Source organism: Diabrotica undecimpunctata, chromosome 4 (assembly GCF_040954645.1).
Source record: "Diabrotica undecimpunctata isolate CICGRU chromosome 4, icDiaUnde3, whole genome shotgun sequence".
In the NCBI taxonomy this organism is placed as follows: Eukaryota; Metazoa; Arthropoda; class Insecta; order Coleoptera; family Chrysomelidae; genus Diabrotica; species Diabrotica undecimpunctata.
The window spans coordinates 16,729,798-16,750,658 of record NC_092806.1 but is presented as its reverse complement, the minus strand read 5'-3'; the positions used below and the strand labels follow the sequence as shown (position 1 = coordinate 16,750,658).

At 32.5% G+C, this 20,861-nt stretch overlaps 1 protein-coding gene across 1 annotated transcript; it reads left to right on the top strand.

Annotated features, from left to right (window-relative positions):
• The first annotated feature begins 1,942 nt into the window (after positions 1 to 1,942).
• AP-2mu (adaptor protein complex 2, mu subunit) lies at positions 1,943 to 18,060 on the top strand. The gene is made up of 8 exons (XM_072529035.1): positions 1,943 to 2,118; positions 2,985 to 3,172; positions 4,921 to 5,083; positions 5,186 to 5,404; positions 6,326 to 6,451; positions 6,512 to 6,662; positions 7,424 to 7,657; positions 10,393 to 18,060. The coding sequence occupies exons 2-8, from the start codon at positions 2,996 to 2,998 to the stop codon at positions 10,637 to 10,639; spliced, it is 1,317 nt and encodes a 438-aa protein (XP_072385136.1). The 5' UTR covers positions 1,943 to 2,118; positions 2,985 to 2,995; the 3' UTR covers positions 10,640 to 18,060.
• The last annotated feature ends 2,801 nt before the right edge of the window (positions 18,061 to 20,861 follow it).

Below are 20,861 nucleotides of genomic sequence, written 5' to 3'. Positions count from 1 at the left end.
ACTTTACCGGATGAAAATAGTTCTGACCAAATAGTACGTAAGAACTTTTTTAAAGACACAGTTTCCATTACAGATGCAAAAATTAGCTTTAGCACGAAAACAAGAACATGGGACACGTTTTCAAGATGCAAGGGGTAAACATCCACCTCATAATAAACCCAATATTGAAGACGAGCAGTATTTATGTGGCTTCATTGAACTGTTCCCAGCATACGAATCGCATTACTCACGACGAGATAGAATAAAAAGAAAATATCTTTCACCAACTTTGAACATGTCGATCATGTATCGAGAATATGAAAAATAATGCACAGAAGACTTAAGAAAATCTCTCTCGCTGTTTATGTTTCGCAAAATTGTTAACATCTAGTTTAATTTGCATTTTCATCCACTACATAAAGATACTTGTCAAAGGTGTGACAGTCTTAATACTGAAATACAATCATCTGATACTTCAGAAGAGTGTAAACAGGATGCAAAAGTTGAATTGGAATTACACCAAAGAAAAGCAGAAGCAGTTAAACAAAACAAAAAGAAAAATACAATTACCTAAAGCAAAAGAATCACAGCAAAAAATATCAGTTTTAGTCTTTGATCTTCAGAAAACGCTTCCTACTCCTGAGTTAGAAAACGCTTCCTACTCCTGAGTTAAGTAATGTAGTTTATTATAAGATATAACTGTGGACTTATAATTTGGGCATCAATGATGAAGTCACAGAAACATGACACATGTATGTCTGGTCTGAAAATGTCGCATCCCGAGGAGCTCAAGAGATAGCTTTATGTTTAATAAACCATCTTAAGACATACTTACCTAATCCAACCGAATATTTGATTTTGTATAGCGATGTATAGCGATGATATAATCTGAATATAAAGGTGGCTTTAATGTTAAGCAATTACCAAGTGTAAATTGTCACTCAAAGTTATAGAACAAAAATTTTTTGTATCTGACATCGTTTTAATACATGCGATCAAGATTTTAGGTTGATTGAAAAGGAAAAAAAACACAATGATCGAATTTTTGATCCCGATGATTGGATTTCCATATAATTCAATCGGCCAAAAAAAGAAATCTAATATTCCAGATCAAAAGAATGAATTCATTATAGTTTTTTATTAGTAAATCCCTCGAGAATAAGGTAACAAATAGAAAAGTTACTATAACTGGCGAAAAAGTTGAATGGCTTAAAATTCTACAGATTATTTTAAAAATGAACAAAAAAAATTATGTAAAATATAGGATATGGATTTGTCTAAGCAAGAAAACCAAAGGCCGCCCATCATCATCTACTGTAATTCACAAACTAGATGTTCTGTATCCAAATGGGAGAGCAATAACAAAAGAAAAGAAAAAGGATTTAATGGACTTACTTAAGTTTATTGCGTCTGAGTTCCACAGCATTTATTCTGGATTGAAAGATAGTTTCGAAGTATTAGATGAGAGCTTAGAAGAAACAATTATACATGAAAATTAAAAATACGCACTAAAATATGTTTTTAGCTAATAAGTTGGAGATTGTTTTCTGTTTATGTGTGCCTAAACATAGCTTAACACTCAAGTTACTCTAGAAATATATTGTTTGTAACGTTCTAGTTGCGCAAACTGTTTCTACACGTTCCTCGTTTATTAAATAAAGCACTTTAAAGCAGACCAAGAAGGAAAAAAGCGAAAGGGTTTAAAAATTTTATTCCATTCTACTTTTTTTTTAATTTTTGCTACTTTTAAGGATTTACACACACAACCAGTATTTTACAAAAGTGTACTGTTAGCTGCCTGTATAGGGGCGCATTGAACTCAGAAAGAATTATTAAATTATTATGAAGATTATTTAAATTTACAATCTATGGTTGTTATTTACTGGTAAAATATTTTTGTTATCAGCTTGTGTTGTCGTGGGCGATGAGTCCATAACACAATTTTGTCATATCCAAATGAATGACCATTCGATATCTCCGACCTGACACTTGTGACAGATAGATAGCAACCGAGTCAGTGATGAGCAACGTCAAAAGAGGCGAAAATGGAGAAGTGAAACTTCAATAGATCATTTGTTAAACCCTTGGAGGCTGAGAAGTGTTAAATAGATTTTAGTATCTGGGCCATGTTAACTTAAGGTGAGGTATTTAATTGTTTATAGGACCTCTAATGTCTGTACTATTGACCCTTTACAGTGGGCGGATCTGGGCACTATCAAAGCAGATCAAGTGTAATCTTAGTGTATCCTCCTTCAATATTTTAATAAAATTGTTCAATTTAAACTTTTGTATGTGATAAAATGTATTATAAAACTACATTACACACATTTTAGTTCTTAAACTTGTTATTATTGGACCACCATCATTTAATTGATTGATTACTTAATTTCTCAGAAAGACTTATATGTTAATTTATACCAATGAAATTTACAATGCTTTTACTACTGCTATAAAGCTGATGATGTGTTCGTTCATTGAACCAAGTTTTCAGTGAATTTCAGCTTCCAAATCTCAAGATCATCTCAGATTTATTTTGATGTACCTTATTTACTTATTATATCTAAGGATTCCTTCTTCATTCAAATAATATCATCAAGTGTGCGTTTCTGATTGGTATTCAATTTTTTTGGAAATCAGTCTGGGAACTTTTTCTAATCTTATAATATCTTTTGGTACTACATTTTGAAGAGTGAAGAGAGACTGAAATCTGTTTTGTATTGTTTTGCTCTACATTAGTATTAGATAACATGGCTGTGGATTAAGGGAGAGTTGAAATCAAAGTAATACTAAATTATACCTCTAAATTCACCAGTTTCTTCTAAAGTTTATTGAACAATCAAGTTTTCTATACTTTTTATATTCCAATATGCAGCTCCAATTTGTTTCGTGGTCCTTTTATTATAGAGTACAGAAAATAGTAACTTTCTAGTTCTGCTTCTCATACTGCTTTGGATTCCGCTTATCCTATAATATTAGTCAAATATTTGGTATTCTAAAAATTACAGATTAACACAAAATGATTGGTGGGTTGTTTGTGTACAACCATAAGGGTGAAGTACTCATTTCAAGAGTATATAGAGATGATATTGGAAGAAATGCAGTTGATGCATTCAGAGTCAATGTTATACATGCTCGCCAACAAGTACGATCTCCAGTGACCAATATAGCTAGAACATCTTTTTTCCACATTAAGGTAAGTAAAATCCTGTATTATGTTTAGGGTTTTTTTATTCTCTCATAGATTTATTGCTTAGAGATATATTTATTTTAGGAAACTGTAAGATGAACATAATTAATAAGACTTCAACCATATTTTTTTCTGTATATTGTTTACTTTTGAATTATAATAAAGTAATTTATTAAAGTATTTACACAAGTAGATAAACTATAGCATTTACATTTTTAAGTTTATTGTAATATTAATACCTAAAGAATTCTAAAATAAAAACATTACTTACATATTAAATCACAAAAAACACTGGGTAACAATGCTACAAAAGAAAATGCAGTAAAGTTTAAAAGTTTTCAAAAAGTTTAATGATAGAGTCTGGCAGATTTTGGTAATATTTTATATGAAATGGTTAAACAGAATGACGGTATTAGATTTTTGATTTGATACAGTGCAGCAACAACCGCTGATACGTATTTCGACCTTCTTAGGTCTCTTCAGAACGGTATAGTCACTGCTCTGAACCAAAACAAAAATCTCTCCCGTCCTAGACAATAGCTATTGTCTAGGACGGGAGAGATTTTTGTTTTGGTTCAGAGCAGTGACTATACCGTTCTGAAGAGACCTAAGAAGGTCGAAATACGTATCAGCGGTTGTTGCTGCACTGTATCAAATCAAAAATCTAATACCGTCATTCTGTTTTGTTAGTTATTTACTTCGTTGGAAGTACGAGAAACTGAATTCACTACGAATTTTGACTAGGATGAACGGCTTGTGGAATGCAATTTTAGATTCCCTTGCCGAGCAATTCATCCAGCTGTTTGTTTCGCAAATTTTAGGAAACACAGTGGTTAAGATTTGAATTCGGTTTCGCTAAGTAGAAATCGTTTGATTTCTCTTTTTGAAATGGTTAAACTTTGTGAAAACCAGTTTTGAAGAAGCTATTGTGCACTGTAAAATGTTGAGTAATCGCTAGTAACAGCATATACTTCCAAAATTCTTATTTGAATTTCTCTTAATATAATCATCACTCTGATAAAATGTTCCTGATAAGGACTCCAAGATTTGATATGTATGTTCTGTTTTTTTTTATATAAATAATAATATTCCTGTTCTTCCTCGTTGATCTTTCTCTAATCTTGAAAAGAAATCTACATAACCTTTAGCGTTTTTATTTCTGTTTCCCTTTTTCTTTGTTTAAAAAAAAATCCCTAAATTAAGGTTGTATTGTTGTATTTTATGAATTCTTGCAAAATTACTTGTTGTTTGTTTGTCTCAATGTGACCCATTGACCATTAGTGTTTTTTAACACTATCAGGTTTTTTTTTACAAGGTTTAGGTTGTGGGTCTTACCACTTACCTCATAACCTCCAAATTTAGAGGATCAGAATTTTCTATTGGGGTTTATTTCCTATAGGTCTATAGGTGGTTTTAGGTGCTAGAAATTCACTTTTTTCCCTTTCTCTTTTACTGCCCTATTCACACCCATTCTATTAAATGCATTTAGTGGTTAAGCTACATATCATGCCTTGGGGGACATTTAAGTAGGATTTGCTGTTAGTGCTGAGTTCTATTTGTATAACTCTCTCCTCATTTGTTGGTTGACAGTGGACATTTCTCATAGTTTTAACATGATCAGAGTATCAGCAGCTTATGTCACCTGTTTAAAAAGTTATAAAATAAGGTATCTTTACAATAGTTATTTCTGTGTGATTAAGAAAACATAATTTTGTAATAATTAATAATCCAATTTTGTATGCTTTGTTTTTTAGAGAGCTAATATATGGATTGCTGCTGTGACCAAACAAAATGTGAATGCTGCTATGGTATTTGAATTTCTTCTCAAAATCATTGAAGTGATGCAATCATACTTTGGCAAAATCTCAGAAGAAAACATTAAGAACAACTTTGTTTTAATATATGAGCTTTTAGATGGTAGGTGTATTTTGTGAGTTGCTTTTTTTTCAGTATTTCTCGAAAGTTACTTATCATTCATTCATAAATATTCAATAAATATAACAAATATATTATTTGTAGAAATTTTGGACTTTGGTTACCCTCAAAACACTGACACAGGTGTTTTGAAAACGTTCATCACCCAGCAGGGTATCAAATCGGCCACAAAAGAAGAACAAGCACAAATTACATCGCAAGTGACAGGACAAATAGGCTGGAGACGAGAAGGAATCAAGTATCGTAGAAATGAGCTGTTCTTGGATGTCTTGGAGTATGTTAACTTGTTAATGTCTCCTCAAGGTATGTCAACTAAATTATATTCAATTACTTAATTAGCCCTCAACTAGTATATTTTGTAACAAACAAACAAAGATAATAGGAACAATAATATTACATTAACTTAATAATAATGTTGTATCATTTAGTGGTGAAAGTGAAGTATATCTATCTTTCAGTTCTTGAATGTTGTACTGAAAGTATGAGCAGGTATATAGATACATCTACTTGCATCGTCTTGGTTTGAAAAATTCAAACATGGGCACACACCAGCCTCTGTGATGAATTCCGTGAAGGCCATTCAGCTGTAGGTGTTTTCCCTTAAAACATTGATTATGTGTGCGGCATAATTGAAGCAGATAGACATGTTACCTATTATGAGATTCATGTGTCATTGGGCATAGATATGAGTCAAATACAAACACTTTTTCATGACCATAATTTTAAAAAAATTATGATCTGTAAAAAATATCTAAATAAATCATTTATATTTCTAAATTTTATCACATTATGACAAATTTGGTATATTTCAAAAACAAACTTTCATTTTGTAGCTAAAGCACCAATGGGTAATTTTTGTAACCTATAGTTAAAAACATAATTTGTGGTTCCACACTGTGTTAGTCATATGGGACGCAGTAGCCTTCAATTGCATAAAATTTAGTGTTAGTAGGAAACGACTGACGTGGGGGATTCAGGGTGTTAAAGAAAATAATTAGGTAATTTAGGTAATTATTAAAATGACAGCAACAAAGCCACATTTACAACTGACACAAACAATTGTAAAATACATTTGAAACATATATTTCGTTAATCGGAAATGAGGAATCATGCAAAACTTATAAAAAATCTCATGCAGAAAAAATAAATTTGTCTTCCTTCATTGTTAACAATTTGTTGAATTGTGTCCATATTTACCAACCCCCATTATTCTTTTGATTGTAGGTCAGGTGCTATCTGCTCATGTGGCAGGCAAGGTAGTTATGAAATCATATCTGTCTGGCATGCCTGAATGTAAATTTGGTATCAATGATAAAATCGTTATGGAAGCTAAAGGCAAAGGTAGTCTTGGTAAGTCAATGGTTCATTCATAATTTATCATTATCTAATTCACTTATTTTGTCTCATTAGGAACAACCACAGATTCAGATCCAGCTAGATCTGGAAAGCCAGTTGTTGTTATTGATGATTGCCAGTTTCATCAATGTGTTAAATTAAGTAAATTTGAAACAGAACATTCCATTAGCTTTATTCCTCCAGATGGAGAATTTGAACTTATGAGGTAAGTACCACACAAGTATTAGTTAAACTTTAATAATCGGTAATCGCTGCAGGACAAATCTGGAGAATGTGGTGGATGCTTAAATAATTCGAAGCCTGGTTGACTAAATACGACTGTTACAAAAGTTATAAAGGGGGACTTGTGACTTAGTATGCTATCCTGATGAAAGATAACACCTTTGCTCAAATTTCCTGTAGCTTTTCATTTTATGGCCTAATTTAATTTTAGAATTAAATCTGTTACTGTCACAAAATACGGTTAACCTAATCTTCTCTGCCGAAGATAGTATCTTATTTTTTTCGGCAGTGATAAACCTCAATATATCTACTTCTTACTCAGTATATTGGTCTCTACAGCATAGTGATTGATCCAGGGCCCATCCATTATCACTAATCTGACAAGACAATGTTCTTTGTCTTGTCTGTACTGCATTAACATACTGTCTTTTAGAATTTTGCATATGTCAAATTTTTGTAGATAATTTTTTCCTGTTAAATTCAGCAATAAGTAGATTATTGCTAAATTCAACAATACCGCATGTTATGGTAGCAGAGTTTTACAGATTTTCCTAATGTATTTAATTAGGTACGTTTGTTTTCTTGACACCATCGATTTTGGTAGCTTGAGTCCATACATAACAAGTTATATTGCAACGTGAAGATAGACACAAAGGTTTCAACCCTCGTTTTGTATTTAATTTATCAATTCAGAATTTAACAAAAATAAATTTTGTATTGACTCGATATTATTATTTTTTACAGATATAGAACCACCAAAGACATATCTCTTCCTTTCCGTGTTATACCTTTGGTTCGCGAGGTCGGGCGCACCAAAATGGAAGTTAAAGTTGTTCTGAAAAGTAACTTTAAGCCATCTCTGCTTGGACAGAAGATCGAAGTTAAGATTCCCACTCCTCTAAATACTTCCGGAGTCCAACTGATTTGTTTGAAAGGGAAGGCGAAATATAAAGCATCGGAGAATGCCATTGTATGGAAGTAAGTATATTGAACTGTTTTTTCAATAAAAATAATACAAGTTAAGTGTTGACACATTATGAGAAATTTCATACTTTCAAAGTTTTCAAAAAAAAATAAAACAATTTACTCTTTTCAGTGTATAACATTCGCAATATGTTTTGTGAATGGGTAAATTTAAGGTTGATCTGTCCCCTCAATTAATTTGTTTCTGATCTTAGAGATGGCTCTACTGTGGTAAAATTTTTAACTTAATTGTAGATTTCTACATGATGACTCTATAATATTTTCAAACTCTAACATAAATTACAGTTTTCTATTGTTATATTCATTGACTGAGTTGTGAAGTTGTGTAGACAGTAATGTTATCGAATATGCTTTACCATTTAATGCTGATAACTTTTTACTAGTAGACCAAGTAAGCGAAGATGCCTTTTAAAATATTTTTATGTATAATATTTTACTGATCTGCTATGTCAATTGGAATATAATATATGGTATTCATACGGTGAATTTATTACCAAACATAGTTTAATATTTTTTGTTAAAATTTTTTTGATGTATAATGTTGGTTTACCAAATCAACAAAGTTACGCCTTTGCAGCAATATATTGTTATTAGAAAAATAAAGTTCCATCCACACATATCATTGACAAATGATTCATGTTATCTTAACACTGTTATCGGCAAAGATATTATGTAGGTGCTTAGGCAGCGATGTCTGTGAATATCGTATTATCATCAAATTCATACTTGTCATCATATAAATACATTTTTGTTGATAGTTAAAAATTAAATGATCTGGTATTATTTAAAGCTTTTAGATTTAGATAAATGGTCAATCGTCAAAACTGTTATTTAAAACATGCGAACATGTCTTCCTTTTGGTCTGTTTATTACTGGTTTCAGGTTTGTTATCTTTTTAATTAGTGCGTCTTCTTCTCTTCCTTGTATGTGTCCAAACCATCTCGGTTTTTGTGCATTAATAAATTTGTTTCTTACCGGTAGCTTTATTATAAGCGGGAACATATTATTTTTTTATATTGTGGCAAAACTGTACATTCAAAATTTTTAAAAAAATTCATAAGTATTGCTTAGGATTATATATTTATGCTGTAAGAAAATTAACAAAATTGTACGTTTGGTTTTCCCGCTTTATACTTGGAAAAAGGTAGTTTTTTTGAGTTTTTTCGAAAACGAAAACATGAAGTTTTCTCAAAATCTGTCAAAATTCTTCTAGTTATCACATATACTTTCTTAATTTACAGATCACCAACTGTACTGTTTTTAAATAAAACGAGCGGTTCTAATTTATATAAATATATTTATTTATAAGTTTACAGCACGATTATATCTTATCAATTGTTTTAGAAACTTATTCAAATTTCTCATTGTTTTGATTGCATACTTCTTTAATTATTTGAGAAGCCTTGTCGAATCTTCTAGCAACATTTTCGAATTTCTCGTCATTTTTTCTAGCTGCTTCTTCAATCATTTGAGACGTTTCATCGAATCTTTTTGGAAACATTCTCATCATTCTTTCTAGAACCCTCTTTGATCATTTGTGAGACATTCCCAAATTTTCCATCAATTATTTTCGTTAAAACTGCTTCTTCTGCTGATTGAAACTGGAATGTCTCTGGGTCGTCTCTATTCTTGTTGAGAACAGTCTTCAGTCGTTCTTGGAGGATCTTCTTGGACCCGCTGCAGTCTTCATCGCGTTCTTCTAGTTGCTCACGCAACTGTTTTACTGACAGTTCTATTAGCAGCATCTTTGGTCAGGCACACACGTACTTTTGTAAATGTTCTTACAAATATCACTACCGAACTACGCGGATATTCCAGACGAACAATATTTTTTTTAAAAGTTCAAAAGTCACTGCTGAATTTATTTTTTTAATAAATCAGTTATCCTCACACCGGACACCAACTTGTATCTTATACTTTAAGAGACGAAACAAGAAAGCCGACCAAAATGAATTACTTCGATTCGAAAACCTTGACTGACACACTCAAAATAAATTCTTCAGTTAATAAAATTTAATAACAGACCTTATGGCTAGGCAACGCATTATAAATTATAGACATTTTTAATGTAACAAACTCGTGAAGTTAACAATAGAGAAGATTGTGTGTCGGGTACGTTTACATGGAAATGTGTCCCCAGTCTTTAAAGCTAATAGAGGACTTAGGCAAGGGGGGGCAATATCGTGCGTGTTTTTCAACATCGCATTAGAAAAAGTTAGTAGATCCTCCCAAATTAATACCACAAGCACAATTTATAACAAAGCCACTCAGATTCTTGCATAGGCCGATGATGTAGATATTATTGGCGAACACAAATGGTGATAAACAATAATAAAACCAAGTACTTATGACACTGACAAATAGAAGCTATAATGATCTGTTTCTTCAACTTAAATCAAGAAACCTGTCCAGGCAAACAAGAATCTTAAATAGTTGGCATCAGACGATGGAGAAGAAAGTCATGTAATAGGGACGAATGGAAGGACGTCCTGAAGTAGGCCAAGGCCCACGAAGGGCTGTAGAGCATGTTGATGATGGTGATGACCTTATAAGATGGTGTGCTCCTGAGTCCTGGACTGCCTTAGCTATATTTAAACTACAAAAAGCTTTTCAGGAGATCATCCGTGATATTCAAGGTCGACGACATTTTATCTAGATGGCACTATATTGAAGTCTTATTTAGATTATCTTCCTTCAATGTTTTTATTATAATCAATTTTTTGTTACAGAATAAAGCGAATGGCTGGCATGAAAGAAACTCAGCTATCTGCAGAAATAGAACTTCTCGAAACTGATACCAAAAAGAAATGGACCCGCCCACCAATTTCGATGAACTTCGAAGTTCCGTTTGCTCCTTCTGGCTTTAAAGTACGTTATTTGAAAGTATTCGAGCCTAAGCTGAACTACTCCGATCACGATGTTATAAAATGGGTCAGGTATATCGGTAGGAGTGGACTGTACGAGACCAGATGTTAGAATTTTTCTCCAGGATACATATTTGTGGATATATCTATATATTAAACTGAAATGATCGGGTTTGGGACAGTATTACAAGTGATCTGAACGTGCTAAGTTTTTTCTGAGGAATATGTTAAGAATTTTTCGCAGAAATATGAATTTTATATTGATTAATTTTACCATTGTATAGTTTTCTTATTATAATGTCGTATCTTGAAGTTGTTCCTAATTCCGACAATTTCAGTTTTATCAAGTGTTAAACGATTCTCTTTATTTAATTTGTTTTCAATTGAAGTACGTAAAAGTAAGAATAGAAATGTTGCCGATATCCTCACAAACGTTTAGACCCTGTACAGTTCATTTTTTGTAAAATAGTTTATCGAATTGCAAGTAGCCATGACATGTAAAATAACCGGTTTTAAACGAACTTATATTGAAAAAAGTTCGAAAATAATGATAATTCAAGTTGTTTTTGTCAATAGACCAAGCAAATTAGCATAATTTCAGATAAAAAAAATGTTATCTAAAGTTTTATTTTGGAAAGTGGTAGATGGAGGCATAATACACAAAATAAAAACAAATTATATAGCTGAAACGTTCCAGGGGGAGCATAAATGGGGGTGGAAAAGTTTTTTTAATTTCCGGCGAAACTTTTTAAAAAATTTCACATTTACAAAACTTTTGTTGCAAAAAAATTTTAACATAACCTCAAAATTACCGAAAGAAAATAAGAAATAAACTATTCATTTTCATCTAAACTACCCAATCATACCCAAATCTGTACAGCAGGGGTAATCGCGATCAATCATGCAGTCCAAATTATACGGGAACAAAATACCACAGAAGCCATTATCTTTTCTGACTCCAAAAGTGCACTACAAAAAATAAAAAAAAACAGAGTTTTCTAAAGACACAGAATATATATCGTATTTAACGAAAAGAGGAATTATCCTATCAAGGAACAATAATATCAAAATCTTACTAGCATGGATCTCAGGACACACTGGTATTACTGGAAACTACAAGGCTGAACAACTTGCCAATATAGGTCGTTGCCTGAATATTCCCATGAATATCAAGCTACTACATTTTTCAAATTTTACACCCTACTTAAAAAGAGAGATTTGGTCTATCTGGGCAGCTGAATGGTACGAAGGATGTGGCACAAGTAATTCATTCTATGTCAAAATTAATAAACGAATCCACACACTACCATGGTTCAATAAATTCGCATATATCAGTAGGAGGCATTTAACTACAATCATCCGTATGAGAACGGGTCATTGCTCATCCCCTCTTCATCTATTTAGAATTGGAGTCAAAGACGATCCTTATTGCGAATGTGGCCAAGTGGGAGGCTTAAACCATATTTTATTAGAATGTCGCTTAAATCAAAACCCAAACTTCGACTTATATGCCGAACTAGCTAAAACTAAACTTCCCACTCCCATAAATATTTGTACAATCCTCACAAATATTAATGAAAATACAATAAACACCCTATGCAACTTTATTTCTACCTTCAATATTAAATTATAAACTATGATCTTCCTTCTTTCAGTCGTGGGTGCTTCTACTTTTTCCGTCGGTAGCATTTCTGGTGTGTGCAAAGCTTGGAGGCTACCCCCGAGCGAGAAAAGTTTATACCTTTGTTGTGTTGTCTTAATAATATTTTAGCCTGTGAAGAAAAAAAACCAGCACAAGTATACATGTAGAATAACCCAAAACAAACAAAGGAAGAATATAAGTGTAGGTAGACACTGATTGCTGAAGCAAGACAAAAAGTGTCTACCCTCGAAGTAAACTGGGTAAATTGTCTAGGACATAGACCAAAAAAAATAAGAAGAAGAAGAACTGTTAAATACAATTTATTTTTCACACACAATCTAATGGTGTTATAAGCTTTTTAATTTTCTTATAATTCTAAACAAATTATCAAAAAAAAACAAAAATTCTAATGAAAAAGTAATTTTTTGCGTTTTTTTAATTTTTATGTATATTTTTTTAACATGGACCACTATGTTTTTTGATTTCATCAAAACGTAGATGCTTCAACGAGAAAATGAGCGCTAGCAGAAGTAGAAAAATCACCTTGGTATTTTTCTTAGAAAAAAAGAGGTTTCTTTTCGAAAAAACACGTATATATCTGAAACTACATGTTGTTTTTTTTCTAAAAGAAATTATTATAAGAACATATTGAAAGTGTATTTTCACTTAGTTTTATCAAATTTGAATAACTTACAAAAATGAAAAGTAAAAACGAAAACATCGAAAAAAGAAAGTTTTCTTAATTTTTCTCGGTAATTTTGAGGTTATGTTAAAAATTGTATGCAACAAAAGTTGTAAATTTTTATATTATCTACAACTTGTGCATTTGAAATTTTTTGATAGGATGTCAAATTTCGCTGGAAATAAAAAAACTTTTTCACCTCCCTTTAACCCGCTCCAACGTAATTATGGGTTGAGTTTACCGAAAGTACAAGCTGCAAATGTCAAACATGGAACATATAATGAGATAAAGCTTTAGAAAAGTATATTTTGATTATATTATGTTATGAATTCTGCAATTTTTTATTTATATAAAGCAAGAGTAAGTAAAGATTTGTTTCTTTGGAGATTAATCGCAGTTAATTATTAGAAATTTTTTTGGCAATTGCCCTTTGATAGATTTGGCAATCGTCAAATCAGCAGTTGGCAGATTGCAACAGATGTTTGCAATTAATCTCGAAAGAGACAAATATTTACTCGTTATTGTTTCATAATTGCAGAATTCATAAAATAGTATAATCAAAATGTACTTTTTAAAAGCTTTCTCTTTTTATATTTGAAGCATACAACATAATATGCATTATAAAAACATCCCAATACTGCCAAACCGAAATATTTTATTTTATGGTTGACATTTGCGGCTATATTCAGCTTGTACTTTCGGCAAAGTCAACCCAATTATGTATTATACCCCCACCTACCACTTTCCGTCATAAAACTTTAGGTAACATTTTTTCGCCTTTTTTTGCTCATCTGGTCTAAAGACTAAAGATCTTATTTCTTATAAATTAACTAGTACATTAACTTTTTTTAGTATAAGTTGGTTTAATGTCTATTAGTCATCTTAATAGAGATCACAAGCGAGAATAAAGTCTACACTTCAAGTGTTTATGTAAATACACGTTTAAATTTGGACATATTGACGAATCCAAATCACCACGAATACACTTATGACTGATTCAGATCTTTTTATTCTGAAAGTTCGAATCCGAAGGAGATTCAGTAGCAATTATAAAATTTAATACAAAGGTTAGAATGTGCAATCGATCTTGCAGGAAGGCAGCAAGCAGCAGCAACAACTTTATTGTTGACAATTCACACAGTCGCTTTCGGCGAATTACACAAAAATTTACATATTAGAAAGTTTTGACTTCTAAATTTAGGTTTAGGGTCTAGATATAGAGTTAAGCGTGTCTCAATGTAGGTTGTAACTCTGGATCTTATGGGAAAATATAGAAAGAACGGTATTTTTCAGCTTTTTTAGACTCAGGTTTAGATCTCTCCCATATTTTTGTTTACTGGAGGTTTTTTAATAGTAAATGGCTTCAAAATGTCCATTTATGTTTTTCTTTATGAACATTCTATAAATTTAAAATATGGACGCTAATTTAGAAATAACCAGGTTAGTTTTGTCACTCTTTTCATCAGCGTTCTGTTTTGTCCTCGAGGATTTGTAATTATAATCAGTCTATAGTTTAAATTAGGCATGTGCCCTCATCCGAATATTACGAATATTTACAAAATCATGAACACTCAATGTAGATAATCATACAAATTATTTAAAACCTGTAACAGTTGAGGATTTGAGGTGCTAAATATAACAAAAGGAAGATGAGCCAAATGTAACAAAATGCGGTGATGAGCACCCTAGTTGGGCGTCAGTTAGTTATAACCAATAGGATCGTGAAAATGCTAGGCTGAAGAAAACAGGAAATTTATGCATGAGAGTAACCACTAGTTTATGCACGAGAGTCCCAGAAAATTGAGACTTCGTAACTAAATAACTAACAACTTAAAATGAATTGGATAAAAAAATAACTAAACCAACTTCTTCCCCTATTTTGCCGACTATTTGTTTATTCCACAGAAGCTAAGACCGAAAGGAAACGTATTCTGATGGAGAGTAAAGAGCAAAACTATTGGTTCAATCCATTGGATGTAACATCATTATTTAAAACCATCGATTTACTAATTAATTTTCGATAGAATGCATTTGTAGAAGTCCTAGTCCACAGACAGTCACACATGTACAGATGTGTTATGGATTGCCTACCAAACAGGCGATGGGTATCGTTCATACATTAGGGAAGTGAATGATAGAAATATCGTAAAAAAAAAATAAATCTAGAAAATTATTCAAAAAATCCTCCGTTGTTAATTTGACAGTATCCTAAACGAAGTAGAATGCGTCTATTACATTTCTTAATATTCCTCTAGAAATTAATATGGATTCATCGATAATGCTTTGCATCAGCTCTGCAACACTTGCTGGTTTAATTTTATTATTTCTGGTTTTTAAGTATCCCCAATAAAAATAATCTTTAGGATTCAAATCTGGTGAACAAGGAGGTCATTCAATACTACCTATCTACCAATTTATTGTCCGGGAAATGTCTTATCCGAACATTTATACCAAAATGAGCTGAAGCTCCGGCATAGTAGCTAACACAGACAGTGCTAGAGCCTTTTATATCTAGTTTTTACTGAAGGTACTCATTTGATAAAGTTCATTATATAAAAGGATAGGTTAAAAGGAGTGTTTGCTCCTTCAGAAATCTCATTATCAACAATTCCTTTATGCCCTGGCACCCACGGTAAAAAGTCACTTTATTGCGCCTTGTCAGCTGTTTAATGAACACTTGCAGTTTCAAGCTGTTATCTACTCATAAGTTGTTGTAAACGTCAGAGCCTTCGGTGCTTGATAAATCGATAAATCGAAAGTATATTTTTCAAAAATGTACTGTATATATTTGCACATGACGTGTTTCACCACACTGTGGATTTATCAGGTGTTGCAAGTTGCAATTAACGGAAAATTGTAAAATAGTTTTTTAAGCAAAACTAAAGATATTTCCATTGATTATCATGCTGAAACAGTTAAAGATCCACGTTAGTTATCTCTAAATCCAGTTCCATAGTTTCCTGTTTACTTAGACTTCTTTCTTAGTTTCTTTTTGATCCACTTTTGTCTCACAAGAAGCTAGGAAGTAAAGGTGTTGGCTGATGTCCGGAGTTGAGTCTACTCGATCTCACAGAAGCGAGCCTGACCAAGTATAAAAAATCCCTACCCAACCACAACAAAGTATCTGGTTTTAGAGAAATTTTTCTGAACTTATTAGCAAGGTAATATCACCTCTCATTGTTGATTGTTCATAAAAGCTAAAAGTAAACTAATAACTGTTTCTGTAGAGTAAAGTGAACAGCCGTAGAAATAAACTTTAGTTTTTTTTAATCAAGGCAGACCTAACCTCAAAAAATTACAGCTTGTGGTCGGTCTGTTCGTCTAGAGATTAGTGCAACGAAAACTGCAGGTCATACAGAAAAACTGAGGACAGCTTCATATTTAGGATTAAAAATTGTATGGGGAAAAATTGTGAAGTACTTCCGTTTCCGATAAAAATAAAAAAAATGGTTTAGTAGTAAATAATCATAGCTAGATAAATTGATCCCACTTTTACGCTTACTGCTGTGAGTAAGCATTAAATTCTCTAATATATGTTTTTAAAGACTACTATTGTTCTACAAAACAAGTTTAGAAACCCGATTCAACATTTTTATCGAAAATGATTGATAAAATGTGTAGTTTTTTTTTAAGTTAATGTTAGTTATGTTGTTTATCGCCAGGAGACTATAAATGAACATATCTATCATCCATTTAGTGTTGCTATGTATCTCTAATTGGTAGCTGTTTCTTCATTAATACTCAACTAGATAACCGTCCCCTCTTTGAATTCGTATTTATATGCATTAGCTTGTGATCTCTATTTTGACACAGATAAAGGAACGGGCACTGACTTCGTCCTTTATTTATCTTAAAAACTGCCACATCCGAAGGTGCCCTCATGGTAAGTAAACAATAATATGGTAAGTCGGTGTAAGAAATTACAAACGATTAAATGTCAAGTCTCTTAACAAGAATTCTAATTCCTAAAAGAATAGGCTCCTTGTCATACTATTGTCGCTGTCAGTGGATATACTTTTTAACGGTGTTTATAATTTAGGACAAAGATGCCTTTTTTATTTTTTACTCATTACTTTACATCTTCCATTCATTCATTCATTCGTGATACCTATTCCAGAATTCTGGAACCATATACCAGCTTGTAAAGCTTAGTAGATAGACCAATATTTTGGCAGTCACTCGGTAGGTTTCATAAAGGGTTTTATGCAAGATGTGATTGATTGTTTTAGGTTCTTTGCCGCAGAGTTTACAGCGTAAGTCTTCATGAAACATTATCATTGTAAGCATGTATCTATTGACTGACACATGTTCACTCTGTAGACTACACAAAACAACTTTTGTGCTTTTGATGGTATAGTGTAATCATCTTTGGTTTGAATTGCAACATTCACCAGATTTTCTTCAGTCCCAAGAGTTTCGATCAGTTTTCTGTTATACTTTCTAGGCATTTTTTACCTGAAAGAAAAAATACACTCAAAAAATTGAACATATTTCAGTTAAAGTGGAGTAAGGCACCACATGGCATGTCTCCTTATGTTACAAACTGGCGTCTTTCCCTAACACACCAAGAATTAAGTTGAACGTCCAACACTGCACTTTACCGATGAGGCACGTTGCATGAAGTAGAACTCCCATTATCGAAGCCATCTATCATATAAATACAATATTTTAGTACTTACTTAAATATTTCGTAACAAAATCATCCAAAATTTGTGGAAGTGCAGATATGTTGCTTACCTAATAAATTCTACACTCGACGCGGGGTTGCCAGATATGTGTATATGTCAGAAAATCATCCTCGCACTAGTATCTTACACTGACTTACCTTATTCACAAATTAATTTTCTTTAGTAAATCAGTAAGTTTTAAAAAGAATTCAGCGTACTACGTATATTAAGAACAAAAACTTTATGATTAAAACAAATGTATCAAAAAAGCCATAAATGTGCTGAATATTCATTATTATTTTGTATATTTTGTTTTAAAAGAAATATTAGAATATTAGATATATGATATTAATCTAAAACGTTACAATAATCTTATTATATTAAATTGTAAAGAAAACATTGCTTTTTTCTGTTTTGTTGTAAAATATTATGAGTACATATGATCGGATTTTATGTAAGATTGGATGTAGAAAAGCACTGTTGAATTTCATTGTCGAATAGATGTGTAATAATTTTAGGCCAAATAAAAGCTATTGAAACAAGTTTTGTTGTATTTTTCATGCTTAAACTGGAAGGAAGAAATAACAATAGTCTCCCTGTACATTGCTATTACAGCTTGGGAATGGAATATACAGTCCCTACTCTAGATATTTGGACAAGTATGACATGGTTCACGAATTATTTTTTATATTACGTCTCTTTCCTACTCACAGAAACTAAATCGATTAACTTAAGCTGCCTGTCCATACATACATCGAACAAAGGAGGACGATGATTGATTCAACTACTGAGAATTGAAAGTTTTATTTTGACAGCGTCAAACAGCTAGAAGAGAGGAAAAACGTATTCATCGACGTAAGAAGAGAGAATACAAACACAACACTCTCAATGAGAAACAAAGTTTATTCGATAAAAATGAAACGAGGAAATACTACAAATCCTTAAATAATAGCCGTCGAGAATTTAAACCACGATTAAATATTTGCAAAGACACTAACGGTGAAATTCTACATGATGAAAACTCAGATCTTAACAGATGGGCACATTTCAGCGAACATCTAAATATAAACGATATTGAAGGAGGTTACAACATACAAAATCTGCAACGTCAACTATACAGCGAAGACCCGACTAGAGAAGAAGTGTCAATGCCATCCTAAAACTCAATTTAACAAAGACATTAAAGCCCCAGGAATCGATGAAATCTGTTCGGAAATGTATAAAAAAAGGTGGTGATCAACTTTTTGCGGCAGTACTTATATGGCAGAATGAATTGGTACCAGAAGAGTGGCTAAAGGGAATAATATGTCCGATGAAGGGTGATCAACTAGACTGTAAGAACTATAGAGGCATTACTCTGTTAGTATCTGCATATAAAATCTTCCGCAATGTATTATTTGAAAGACTTAAAACATTTTACAAAGGATATTGTTGGTCAATATCAAGTACATATGATCGGATTACAATAAACGAAGTACAATAAATTAGGACTTGTGGTAAACGATAAAAAACCAAATACATGTTGGTTTCTAAACCCCTCCCCCATCAAATTAGCAATCATACCTTTAAGCAAGTCAAAGCATTCACATATCTTGGATCGCTAGTAAACGCAACAAACACGACAAGCGACGGAATAAAAAGACGCATAGCAATAGCAAACAAAACTGTTCCTGGTATTTTTAAGAGAAAAAATCTTAGAAACATTTTTGGGGCCATAAATGAAAATGGGCTATGGCTATATCAGTTATACACCGATCGAGATATTGTGAAATTCGTTAAAGTGCAGAAACTTAGATTGGCCGGATATATTGCTAGCATGTCAGATCACGAAGAGATTAACATTTTCAAATCCAGAGGGCACAAGAAGTGGAGGACGACCACAAAGGGGATGGATTGATGATGTGGAAGAAGACCTACACATTCGTAGGGTCAGAAGATGGAGGGAAGTTGGCAGGAATTGATAGAAGTGGCGACTTCTTTGTGAGCAGGCGAAGATCCACAATGAATTGTCGAACCACTGTATTTTCATGCCATTTAAATATTCAGTCGTTTTTTACAAATACAGGGCTTTCTTATGTATTTCCACCAACAGAAAAAACCTAGTACTTTCCGCACAAATTACATATACAGGCAAGATATCATCAAAAAAAGCCAAACACATAAAAAAGAAAGAAATATCGTCAGCTTTCAGAGCAAACAACAACTTAAGTAAATATATTAACCCACATATTATTGAAACTATTTTTTTTTAATATTATCTTTACTTAAAGGAAATATAAGGAAGTGTGTCTTATTTAACGACAAAAAAATACTAAAATAATAATTTTTGCATTAACTGTCAAAATATGTCATGTTCTTTTAAAAGGACAGCAGTAAGAAGCAGGATATATTAGATGAACCTTTTTCTTGTAAAGTCCGCAACGAGATTGTTTTTCTTGATACACAATTAAATGGTTCATACCATCATATCTTGAATGTAAGACCGTGTTGGGATTCCGTTCTTATTGGGCCGCATTTGGTATCTTTTTTGTGAGTTTCCAGAACGTTTCAAGCTATTTGCCTTCTAAATTCAAGCTGATCAAGGCTTCCTCCGTCTTTTCGGTCTAATTGCCACGCGTTTTGAATAGCCATGTCAATTCCATGTACTATTAGCGAAAAGTACCATTTTTTCCCTCTTAAAGAGATCCGGTAAAGACTAATGTTTTGGTCACAGTTGTCTACGCCACCCATAAAAGAATTGTATTGCTTTATTATATTTGGTTGAAAAACAAAATTGTGTCTCTTCTCCTTATGGGAAAACCGTTTGACTAGGTGATGTGGTTTTACTGAACAAAAGTTAGATGCAATTGTAACTACACTATTGTCGTGCCAGCGACAAACCACAATTCCTGTGTTTTATCTAATCTGTAATCGTAAGTTCCCCTTTGCTTTTTTCCCCTTATTGTACCTGTACCGAAAAGACCTCTAGTTTTTAACTCATTTAATAGATGCATGGATGAGAAGAAGTTATCAAAACAAGGTGGAATCTCGTTTTTGGCCAGCGTGATTGAAGCACATCTGCATAAGACAAAACAACCGACGAACCAAGATCAAAGTTTTTGTATGAGGCTGGTATTGGCACTGAGTTACCTTGATACGGTGTAAACCATACAATATAACCAAGACGGAGAGTACCCATCCAAAGCTTATAACCCCAGCGAATGGGTTTGTTTCGTAGGGTGCCTTCCAAATTATGGTACCATAGCTTCATCCAGGCTATGTTCTTGTTCGAAAGGAGCGGGATTAAAAAAATTTTTATTCAATGCATCACACAATGGCCGTATTTTAGCAAACTTGTCTGTTT

Coding starts and splice junctions, on each gene's coding strand:
- AP-2mu (XM_072529035.1), top strand. CDS start 2,996: ATGATTGGTGGGTTGTTTGTGTACAACCATAAGGGTGAAGTACTCATT. Junction 5,084..5,185: donor AATATATGAGCTTTTAGATG/GTAGGTGTATTT, acceptor TATTATTTGTAG/AAATTTTGGACTTTGGTTAC. Junction 6,452..6,511: donor TAAAGGCAAAGGTAGTCTTG/GTAAGTCAATGG, acceptor TTGTCTCATTAG/GAACAACCACAGATTCAGAT.